Source organism: Colossoma macropomum, unplaced genomic scaffold (assembly GCF_904425465.1).
Source record: "Colossoma macropomum unplaced genomic scaffold, Colossoma_macropomum, whole genome shotgun sequence".
In the NCBI taxonomy this organism is placed as follows: domain Eukaryota; kingdom Metazoa; phylum Chordata; class Actinopteri; order Characiformes; family Serrasalmidae; genus Colossoma; species Colossoma macropomum.
Genome location: NW_023494798.1, coordinates 19,283,846 through 19,296,176, shown reverse-complemented (window position 1 = coordinate 19,296,176; position 12,331 = coordinate 19,283,846). Strand labels below are relative to the sequence as shown.

Here is a 12,331-nt window from a genome sequence, read left to right as displayed (position 1 = left end):
AATAAAGAAGTTAATCTCTTTCATAGATTTGTACATATTGTGGTTGCCAGAGTTCAACTCTGAGCTGTCTTAAGAAATGAAGTTCATTAAGCTCCCGGCCTCGCCTCATTGCCTGCTGTATTAATCAGCTTTATTAAAGCCATAGAGGAGGTTTGGGAGCCGGTGGTCGAATTAGAATTAATACCAGTGAATGGCTTAATTTATTAATCACCTTCCTCAAAAAGAGCATTTGTGTAGTGCTGATTGGCAGAATCATGAGATAATAAGACTGACTGTTATACTGCGTCTGTACAAACATCCTGTGTTCAGAGGAAAACATGTCTGTACTCTGCATGAAGGCATGAATGACTGCATTTCAGTCTGGAATATTAAGCAGTAATATTGGGCTGACATGCAGCATCAATGAGCTGAATTCATTGTTCCTTTTTTTTGAGGTAGATAGGAATTATCTGAATATATTTGTCAAAATATGTAAATTATTCACTTAGGACAGGCACTATAGCAGCAGCTCTCCACACATTTTTGTGTTTTTCTTACTCTTAACAGATCTGAACCAGCATAGGAGCAGCTTGCTGATTGGTCAGTGAACTGAATAAGATGGACTTGATGAGGGAAAGCACAATAATATGCATAATGTTGGGGTGGCAGAGCTGGGGGACCACTGCAGTATAGTCAGTATAGACTTAGAAACTAGGCAGACAGCAACAACAGCAAAAAAAAGCATAAAAAAGCAACAGCATAAAAAAGGATACTCAATCTATTCTAACATTGTGACCTTTCACCCCCATACACAATAATTATCATTTGAAATGATTAAAACACTTTAAATGTATGTGTTTTGACAAAATTCACCTGACCATTTCTCAGCAGGTTGAATGTGATTTTTGACAGTGTTCTGTAAAACTTTGCTAATCTTGTAACAACTTCTACAACTGGACTGATCAATTGTATTCATACTGTGCCAAAAAAGAAACCATTTTTGCCAGAAAAGACTCAGCTTTGTCTCTAGGAGTCAAACGTGTTTGTTATGGTGTTTGTTGGAGAGTGTCTGAAGTAGGGAGAGTACAGCCTTGCTGAACTGGGGGGTGTCAGCCAAGTGTAAGAATAGTATTCCACAAGTGTGATAACCAATACCGCTCTGATTCTGTTTCACTCAGTATCACAGTGAAACTCAGACATTTAGACCACATTGATTAGAATTCAAATACTGGAATTGCAAATAAAGTGTGGATTTACAACACAATAAACACAAGCTGAATACTATGGTAAGGCATTTAAATACTGCTTTAGTCTGCTGCGCCCTGTCCAGTTTGTGATTACTGTGGCATAAATCCCAGTCACAAATCTGTGGCTGATTATGAACAAGCAGACACGTTATTTATAGCCAGAGTGGTGGCCATCAGTGAGTGGGGCACATTCAGATGGAGAAGTGGTATTAGATATGCAGCAGCGTGGCTAAGTGCCATGGCTGACACATTTTAGCACAAGGACGAGACTGAATAATCATCTGTGAATGTCACCATGACGGGGCAGACTCAGAGTGTGACTCTGTCCTTTTACCTCACTTTTCACAGACAGTATCATTGCTTTCTTTTCTATTGAGAAGGCAGTGCTTAAATGCTTAAATAGCTAGCTGACTTCTGTAATCAGAGTTCTTGACAGATTTCAGTGACAGTAGTGAATAGTGTGTGAGTAACATTGAGTAGAACAATAACAAGAAATAGATCTTTTTTTTTCCTTAAAGAACTGGACTGTAGTGTAACTAACCAAAACTCTTATCTGACTCACAAGCAGTGTATTGTGTCTCACAGTAAAAATGAAAATGAAAGTTGATTCATCCAGATTTTCCTGCACTACTTAAAACCTGAAAAGATTTTTTTTTTGCATCCCTTATGTTATTATCAACCATTAGAATTCTTGTGGGGTGCCGGCAAGCCCGCTGTGCAAGTTTTATTAAAATGATTGCCAAAAGTCGATTGTTTGTCGAGAGAGAGATTGGGTAAAATGTAGTAGATTCTTGATACTTCAGCGGAAAAGACGAGTGCTGAGTGATTTCTCTTCAACTTGTGGCTAACTTTCAGTGGTCCAAGCAAAACTAGGCCTCCTAGGCTCGTTTAAATTATATACATTTTCACTGGGTTTTGATTTGTTCAGCATTTACTTGCAGAAATCTAGCATTTCACTGCATCATTTCATCGCTTTAGTTCTGGTTGCCAATGAGAAAAACAAAGTGTTATAACCTTTTTTTCTAAATGCCTAATCTTGCAGAATATCCTGCAAACAGACTGCAGAGGGAAGAACAGAGCTTCTAGTTCCCCCTATAGGTCTATATAAAAAGCACCTGTGAAGACCATGTCAATATATTTACATTGTTACCTGGAAAAAGCATGCATGTTTTTTCTTTTCAGAATTTCATAAGACCTATTTGCACTTATGTTTTGTGTCACTCTGTTCATATTTTAAAATAATTTGAAATAATGTTTTTTTTGTTTGTTTTTTTTGTTGTTTTTTTTGGTTATTCTGCATCCCATTGTTGTGTAAATGATACCTACGTCTAGTTTAGATTCTGCAGATTCCTTAGACATGCAACACATACTACAGTCAGAAATGGATTTACTGTGAGCTTAAATATAGTAAAGCAAAATACGCCCAGGAATGGACTGAGTCTCTAAATTGAATAAAGTATCATTACGGGGAAAAAAACATGCCAAAAATAGTGTGTGTGTGCTTCTGTAAAGCTTGAATTATTAAAAAGTCAGAGCAGTCACATCAAAAGGAAGGTCGTAGTGATGAAGATGTGAGGACAATAGCAGATAATTCACTTGCATCCTTGAAGGACATATCGTTTACCAGGTTTTGAGTTAAATAAAATACTCTTTTAGTGCTTCAGTCATTAGATTCATACACTCAGGGAAGAGGTCTGAATCACAATGTTGTTCTTCCACATGTTCTGTGCAGTTACACATTTCCAGCAGAGAGGTCTCCACATCTCCAAAACTTTAGCTTAAATGTTTGTATTTTCAGTTTCTATTTCAACACCGTAAAAGTTCAGTGTTTCAAATGAAAGATGTGCTTTAAAATGTTCCGATGTAATACGAGCTACAAGCTTAAAATGTTAGTTCCAAAGTAACATACTAGCCACAAGTAGTCATGATACAATGGGACACTACAATATATGGTGATACAGTTTGATGCACACTATATGTTGTGATACAGTTTGATGCACTGCAATACATCAGAATACATTTATATTGTTACATCTTTACCTGACATCCATTGTCATTATTCATTTTTTTTTCTGTGTCATACCTGTAGGTTCCTTGCATAAGTTACTGTGTTATTATTAGCATCATTAGTGTATAAGGTAGGTATGCGCTGACATATCAAAGCTGATGACTCATGTAACACCTCCACACGAGGCCTCCAGATTAAAAATGTAAAGAGCTGCCACAGGCTCTGCTTTTAAGTGTCACGCCACGCTGTGTGGAACTAAAACCCAAAGCTCACGCTTATGAGTCAGGGTTGATCGCAGGTTCCAACTTCTCTAAAGGCTCAAACTTGACTTCTTAACTGGGATTTTAGGCTTGTTCTTTTTCTCAACTCTTCAGCTCAAAGAGTTTGCATAGATTGTGTTGTGCATGACCTGTTCTCACTGCACTTCTCTCTCTCCTTCTCTCTCTCTCTCTCTCTCTCTCTCTCTCTCTCTCTCTCTCTCTCAGGAATAGATAACCTGTATGAGAGAGCGCTGTACATTCGTAAGATCCTCCTGACAGTTCCCAGATCTGTTCTCATCGTCATGCGCTACCTCTTTGCATTCCTCAACCAGTAAGTCTGAACATACATACATTACCTCACTCCATACAGGACACATACACAGAGTTACCAGTTTATTAGCTACACAACAGCAGCATTGCTGGGGTTTTTAATGCTCTGGGCCACATATATTTACATGTGCAGCCACAGCGCAAAACGTGACTTGATCCACCCACAGCACACACTCATAATGCCTCTGACATTTAATATTTGATTTATTAAGCCTGTAGCTAATGACACAACCTGCGTATAGGGCCACCTACCAATTCTGCATGCTTGTGAGGTGCAGAGTTTAAAAGGCACAGTGAAAAAGTGGAGCTGTCAACAAGCTTATTACTAAAGTGAAAGAGCAAGTTCAGTGAGGAAGAGAGCCGTGTTAATAAATGGAGCTTTTCCCCCCAAAATATTCTACAAATGTATAATTCTGTTTCAGTTCAAAAATGACATTTTGGAATTGACATGGAGTGATATGGATTGACATGACATGAGAGTATAATGCAATCGCATTAAGGCACAGTTTGCACAGTGCCTTCTCAGATACATAAATCTGGCCCTGAGAGCTGGGATAGTGGCAAATGTTTTTAAGCGTGTGTTCTTGGCCTCTGCTTCCACTGTTAAAAGAAGTCTTCCAATAACACACCTTTGAGACAGTACAGCTAATTTATGCTAGTTTTAATTCCAAGCAAAACTGGCCACTGCTAGCTGCCCAAACTTCAGTAAATTTGAGCAGAATCAGCTGCAAGTCTAATTTCTCCACCTATTTTTTAGGCAATGTTTTTTGCGTGTTCCTCTCTCAAATGTAAATGCATAAGAGAGAGAAATGCGTCTTGTGTTTTTCCATGTACATGCCACATAAACTGCAAGTTTAGGCTTGCACACCAGTTTCATGCATAACATGGAGGCAGGATGCGTCCTGTTTGCACCTAAAATCGCCCCGGTGCCCTTACTGGCCACTGTTTTAGATGCACCTACCTTTTCATTTCACTTTGTAGGTTTACAGTTAGAGACTATAGCTCACCTTTTCCATGTGCAATTTGTGTTAGTCACCTCATCATTCACTCATCTGTCACTCATTTGTGCCTCTGGCAATGAAACTTCTTGTTGCCAAGAGGTGATAGTTTGTAGCTTTGTGGGTTGTTCAGTATGCCTGATAATTCTGCAAGCAGTGTTGTGCTGTGGGCCTGCATGGGTGGAGGTATGTGTGTTTGTTGTTGTAGGCTTTGTGTAATTTCATGAACTGTGTACAAATTTTATTATTTTATTTATTTATTTATTTGTACCACTCCTAGAGGTCAGCACTGGTGAGCAGTGTTTATTTAAAATCTAGCGGTGTTTCTCATCTGTTGGGAGTTTCCAATAGCTAGGAAGCAAGAAATCAGTAATCGTATACTTACAAAGTGCACCTAAAGTACCTGATACACTGGCAGCTTGTTGTATAAACATTCGTACATAACATATGAAATGACATCTGCATTGCACTGTACAGAAACTACCGCAGAAAGTGCTACATAAAAATGTATAGTTTTTTCAGAATGATCATTAGGATCAGAGATATTTCCACTCACTGACCTGGATCACAAAGACACTCATAGCAACACCCAAATGTAAACTACAGGGTATGAAACAATGACATCCAGCAGCATCAGAGGCTCCAGCTGTGCTGCTCACATTAATGGTTCACTGAGGTGGAGAGAAAACAAGCCCTGGAAGCCCTGTATCTAACTGTTCTGTTCATGCACCCACAGCGTCTCTGTTTATCCTCAGTCAGTCCGGCTGATGAGCAAGGAAGAGAGGCGCTCACTGTGAAATACTGATGTAATTTGCCAGGTTTCTGCAGTCATAACCAGCTTTCACTGAGCCACATGTGTCTGTTCCATATGAGTACAGTTAAATCAGTTATTCACACAAACAAATTGATATGTTTAGTGAGCCAGTGTCTTTGATGTGGCTCAGCCAGGGGAGACCACCTCTAACACTTTAGTTTTTATGAATTTTAAGATGGCCAGATGAAAAGGGCTGTTTTTGAAAGCATGACTTGGCCAGACTTAATGCAACACAACAGGAGCGAAAGAAAAAACGTGCTGCTTTTATTATCATACTTGGTCAATAAAGAATTACTTTGGTGAAAAATCAAATTTACCCAAGTATAGTTGATCAGCCAAGATGTATTTAGTATCTGAAGTTTGCTTCTTTAGTTTTACACTGGATCTATGAGTAAACTGTAGCTAAGACTAGAAGCTTATTAGAATCCCCAATCAGCATTGTTTAAACTGCATACTTAATCATCTCACGATTGCCTCAGACTACTTAGAAATGTTAAGTAATCTCAGATAGACTTGCATTTGTGGTTTCTGACTCTGTATGACACTATTTATCTAATCCCATTTCCAAAAAAGTTGGGATGCTGTAAAATGTAAATAAAAACAAAATGCAATGATGTGCAAATAATTTAAACCCTATATTTTATTGAAAACAGTACAAAGACAACAAATGTTGAAACTGAGAAATTGTATTGTTTTTTGAAAAATATATGCCCATTTTGAATTTGATGCCAACAACACGCTCCAAAAAAGTTGGGTAAAGATGTGTAATGCTAAAAAAAACACCTGGTGGTTAATTGGCAACAGGTCATTAACATGATTGGGTATAAAAAAGAGAGGCTGAGTCTTTCAGAAGTAAAGATGGGGAGGAGTTCACCACTCTGTAAAAGACTGCACAATCAAAAATCAAGAATAACATTTCTCAATGTAAAATAGCAAAGAACTTTTGTTTATAAATAATATTATTAAAAGATTCAGAGAACCTGGAGAAAACTCTGTAGGCAAGGGACAAGGCCAAAAAACAGTATTTGCTGGCTGTGATCTTTGGGTCCTCAGACAACACTGCATTAAAAACAGACATGATTCTGTAGTGGAAATCACTGCATGGGCTCAGTCTGTGAACACAGTTTGTCGCTGTATCCACAAATGCATGTTAAAACTCTAAAATGCAAAGAAGCAATTATATATATAAACAATACAATTTTTCAGTTTCAACATTTGATGTTGTCTTTGTAGGATTTTCCTTTAAAAATATGGTTTACATGATTTGCACATCATTGCCTATTTTTATTTACATTCTACACAGTGTCCCAACTTTTTTGGAAATGGGGTTGTATAAAAATGGACAAAAGTACACTAAAAACAGTAGAGGCAGCCCCCTTGATGCCTAAATGTCTCTGTTTTTGTTCATTTTTACAACATTGGGATGATGAGCAGTTTTGAAAACTTGATATATTGTCACAAATGAATGTCAAATATCATTTTTTAAATTGTTTGTATGTGTTTATTAGAGTTATATGCAGAATATCTGGGAGAGTTTCCATTTGTGCCAGAGTTGGGCGACAAAGCTGTCCCCCAAAAAAAGCACCAACAAGGCACATCAAGTTTTAAAAGAGACACTGTCATCTTTCACACCAAAGCTCATGGTTGCTATAATTAATCATGAAAACTGTAATTGTGCATGAAACACAGTGATGGCGTCTCCTTGTGTACCAGCACTCTAGTGCAACACGCACTCACACTGCATTTCATTACTGTGTGTATAAACGAAGGAAAACCATTTATTCTTGTTGATTAGTATTATTCTTTCATAGCAGCTATGCACATATGCCTGTGATCTGATGACTCATGCAGGACTCTCTCTCTGTGGCTTTAGTATGTGTGCATCATTGTGCTTCTTGCTGTGTGCCTGCAGCCTGTCCCAGTACAGCGACGAGAACATGATGGACCCCTACAACTTGGCCATCTGTTTTGGCCCCACCCTCATGCCCACCCCAGACATCCAGGACCAGGTGTCGTGCCAGGCTCATGTCAACGAGGTCATCAAGACCATCATCATCCACCACGAGACCATCTTCCCTGATGCCAAGGAGCTGGATGGTCCCGTGTATGAGAAATGCATGGCAGGAGGAGACTACTGGTGAGAGAAATGTATTAAGAGATGAGACTCGTCCTGGGTGGGTACTTGGTGATGTTGGCACTGCTCTGTCTGGACAAGTGAGAGGAGATTAGAGCACAGAGTTGCCAGGAGGTGGGGCTTGGGTCATTACTTTCTTAGGTCTGACTGAAAATGTGTTCTGGGCTTGGAAAGCTAAAGGATCTGACTGTGAGCCCAGTACCTTGATAATTTTGTTGTATGGCTTTAAATATTTTAAAGAAGAAACTCCAGAATTTTCCTGTTATAGCATATTTTTTCCAGTATAGGTGTGCAGGTGAGTCAACAGTTATAAAAGTGCTCTTATTGTGATTTAAAAGCTGTTGCAGTTTTTCTGTCTGTCTTATCTCGACACTGCCGTCTTTGTGGAGAAGTGTGATTGCAAATTGTGTAAGTGTAGAAATTGTTTTTATGGCAGGCGGTTCTCACTCCTCTCCTTTCACCCCTCATGGCTCACTAGCAGCTCAACACAGAGTAAGATTTAACACAGAAAAAGCCAACAGTGTCCTTTAATCCGGTAACAGAGTTATGGTGGAAAAAAATGATTATTCGATTATATTATTTCATAGTACATATGAAAGAGGCCAGCCTGGGTTCATCTTTAGGTTGCTTTTTGACAGCCATCTATGTGTTATACAGTAATTATAGCTTGAATGTGCATGAATTGTAATCCTAAGTCCAGCTTTTAGACGTTCAACAGATGTTGAACATATTTCCTGGTTTCTGAGGTCCTAAGCCAGAGGCCTTCATTAGGGCTACATTTTGAAGGCCAGGTGTGTATATGTTTGAGGGCTAGAGGCCCAGCAGGGTCTGTGCTGGCTCTGGAGTCAGTGTGTGGGTAATTAGATGAAATGATGAGGTGTCTGTAGTAAGAGTTCTTGACAGGACAGGACTCTCTTGTTGTGAATGGTTAAATGTCTTGCTGAACTAGGTGAGACAGACCCAGATGATCATGAAGATTACAGTCATTAAAGTGAGGAAAGCTCGCCAACAAAGGGAAGGTAATTCCTCTGTGTGCTTCTTAAGGAGGAGCAGAGGAGAAGAATGAAGATCTTCTGCCAACTTATACAGCTGTGTGTGTGTGTGTGTGTGTGTGTGTGTGTGTGTGTGTGTGTGTGTGTGTGTGTGTGTGTGTGTGTGTGTGTGAGAGATGAGAGAAGTGTATCATTTTGTCATCTTAAAGAAAACACTCCACCTCATCTAGCTGTAGCTTCCAGCTGTAGCAAATCACCTGCTCCTCCATACACTAACTCACTCTCACACTCTCTCTGCCTTTCCTATTTCTCTTTCATTCTCTCTCTCTCTCTCTTTCCCTCCCTCCCTCCCTCGCTTATCCCTTTCTCTCTCCCTATTCCTCTGTTCATTACGTTTTCCTTTTTTTCTCTTTCTTTTTTCGTTATTTCTTTCTTTTTTTCTCTTTCTTTTTCTTTTTCTTTCTTTCTTTCTTTCTTTTCTTTTTCCTTTAGCTTTCCATTTCTCTTTCTCTCTCTGTCTTTTCTTCCCCCTCCTCTCTGTCACTCTCTATCGCCCTCTCTATCGCCCTCTCTGTCCCCTCTCTGTCCCCCTCTCTATCCCTCTCTCTCCAAAGAATTGCAATTCACAATAAAAAAACACTCTCTCTCTTTCTGTCACGTGTGTGGACATGCAGAGTCTTGGTTCAGAGTTGTGATCTTTTCTGTGATGAGATGCTGTGTGGCTGGTAGTGTTTAGTTGGAAGTGTTGTATGCGTGTGTCAGTGGTAATCTGTTTGGATGTGAGGGGCATTAGTGCCAGTGTTTGTGCCCACACTGTGTCTCTGACGGCATCCCAATCACCCTCCAGAATACAAATGACAGCCTGCTTTAAGCAGCACGGACACTCCGACAACTGTATCTTTACTGAGTGGAAAACATATACCAGATAAAATACTAGACGAATGATCAGTTGGTGACCTTTTATTCTTCCCTCAATCTCAAGTGTCTTTACTGTAATCTTGGTCTGTTTGAATAGTTTTAGCAACTGTTGAGCTGGTTTCACAAGGTGACTTGTGTTTGTGATTTAGGTGATATTTTTGCCGTCATGTGGGATTTGTTTTATTTAATTAATTAATTTATTTATTTATTTTGTACAATGAGTCTTACCCCTATGCTACTGTCTTCTCCACAGTGAGAGTCCCTACAGTGAGCATGGAGTGCTGGAAGAGGTGGACCAGGACGGGGGAGCAGAGACCCACACCAGTGAGGATGGTAAGTGTCTTTTGAATTTCTAATCACCTGCATTAACATTCAGAAGGTTGGAATCATGGTTTTCAGTAATATTAAAGACATTTTGCTTGATAGATGTTTACAGTGAGCCCAATATGATTCTAGTACTCTACAAGTTTATATTAAAACCTATAAACCTGTAGAGTCAAGTCATATAAGAAAGCAGAATACATTTACGTAGACTCATTATGGGTCTTGCGAAACAATAACTTGTGACTGGTGTTACACTTTTAGAGGACAGCAGTGAGAAATGTTTGTTTGATCTCCAGCTATTTCTGTCTTTAGTTGGGAGCTAAGCGTGGGCGATATGGCAAAAATATAACATTATGATACATCATGACATTTTTACAATGCACATATGTATCGCAATATTTAGTTTGTCTGAGGTTTGACAAGTTAGAACCAACCAAAAAGCCCTTGTGACCACATTTACGATTACTATCAAAAACTATGAGTACAGTGATTGTTATTCAGTGTTTCACATACTGCAGTGTTCCAATTAAACAGGACTAATTATGCTTGCCTTATAATGAGTTATACAGTTCTTGAAGTACTGTCAATATCCGTGATATGCTAGGAAAAGCGTATTGTGATGTAATGTGACATAATTTATCACAATAGCGGTAAATATTGCCTACCCCTTAAGAACAGCTAGGGAGCAAGATGGCTAATCAGCTTGTCTTGGCTTTAGGCTTGCGCTTTAATAGTTAAGGACAATGAAAAGACAAATCATTTGTTCGTTGCACTTATTTATATTTCAGTTAATTGTCAACTGAATGTTCATGGTCATGACAATCCTAATTATAATAATAAGAGGCCTCATAAATGAAAGTGGTAACCCTTTTCTCAAGACACGACAAGAAATTACGATAAACAAGTAAGTACAGTATGTCTACACTGTAAGTTCTTGTTAAATAAAACCACAACAATTGCTATGACAAGCACTTGATATAAACGGTAAACTATTGCAAAGAATATGAATTAGAAAGAGAAGTCTATAGAAGTCTATTTGATGAAAGTAGTCTTTATAGTTTACCACAGCTTCTGTTGCTTGATTGGGAGTTCAGGCAGCATGCTGCACTAATGTGGTTGTCCAGTATCATAAACCCCTCACATTTCTCAACATTTGTGTTGACTGGATCAAGTCTATGTCAAGTCTGAAGTAGAATTTCCTCCTCCCCTCACTATAATCCAGCATGTTTCTACTCCAGTCAGCAAGAGAGCTTCACTATTATTCATGTTCACGTTCAACTTGGGCCCAAAAATCTCTGAAAAGCTCCTTTGAGCTGTTGTACTTTATTAAGATTCTGAGAGCATGCTGCTGTGATCATGGACTGGAAACCACCTGAGTAACTTCAGCTCTCCTCTGGAACTCTGTGTTAAAGTGTGAACGCTCACGGGTGTAATTGAGCCGACCTACATATCTGGGTTTATGCTAATGCCTGCCTCCTGTGCTGGGAATTGACAACAATATATTGAATTTAAGCATCAGCAAAAGTAGAGGCCAGTACTATTTTGATTTTGAACTCTTGGTTGAGTCTGGATACTTTGAGTATTGAAGGTTAAATGTACTGTCCTCTGTAGCTAATTCTGCTTTTCAGGGCTCGTAATGAAATGACCTGGCAGTAGGGGCAGGAAACTTGGGCCAGCTTTGGTCCTCCTTTCATATTCTAATCCTCTGGGAGGAGAGAAACACGGGTCTCGAGAAACAGGGAAACTTGCTCTGGCCTGCTGTGTCCTTACTAAAGCTCAAAATTTGTGCCAGTAATCTTTTTTTCTACTTGAGCAGACTCTATTGTGTTGCCATTAGGAATGTCCCAAACATGCCCCGTCTGCATCAGAATCATTTAATAGTCTAATCTGATATTTATGTCTTTGTAGATAGTATGGCAGCACTACACAATACAGTTTAAGGGTCCTTATCATGTAAAAGCAACATTTCCCTTTATTTTAAGAGTTTACTGTCTTATGTAAGTATTGTGTTTCCAAAACATACCATTGGTTCCCTAAGCCGTACGGAGCATATATAGAAATTCAGCCGCAAAAAAGAGATCTTTCAAATTGATTGTTTTTGATATATAATACCAGTATCGAGCATGTTAACATATAACACGCTGAAGTTATGAGGAGTATTTCAGCCTGGACTGGTCAGTTACAAGTGTTAGTCATACTATCAAAAACAGCCTGTTCAATTCTAAGGGATAAAGAGAGATGGGAAATGGTCATGTAAAGAACTGTGACTGTTTTTAGTGCATATAATCAGACAAATGTCATAAGTGGACCACAGGGGGGAAAATAGG

General features: G+C 39.0%; 1 protein-coding gene across 2 annotated transcripts in view; it reads left to right on the top strand.

Annotated features, from left to right (window-relative positions):
* srgap1a (SLIT-ROBO Rho GTPase activating protein 1a) overlaps nt 1-12,331 on the top strand; it is a 128,383-nt gene that overhangs the window by 93,631 nt on the left and 22,421 nt on the right. For both annotated transcript variants that reach the window (XM_036585302.1, XM_036585301.1), the window contains exons 16-18: nt 3,720-3,825; nt 7,549-7,773; nt 9,934-10,013. In XM_036585302.1, coding sequence (XP_036441195.1) covers nt 3,720-3,825; nt 7,549-7,773; nt 9,934-10,013 — 411 coding nt within the window. The remainder of the gene's footprint in view (nt 1-3,719; nt 3,826-7,548; nt 7,774-9,933; nt 10,014-12,331) is intronic.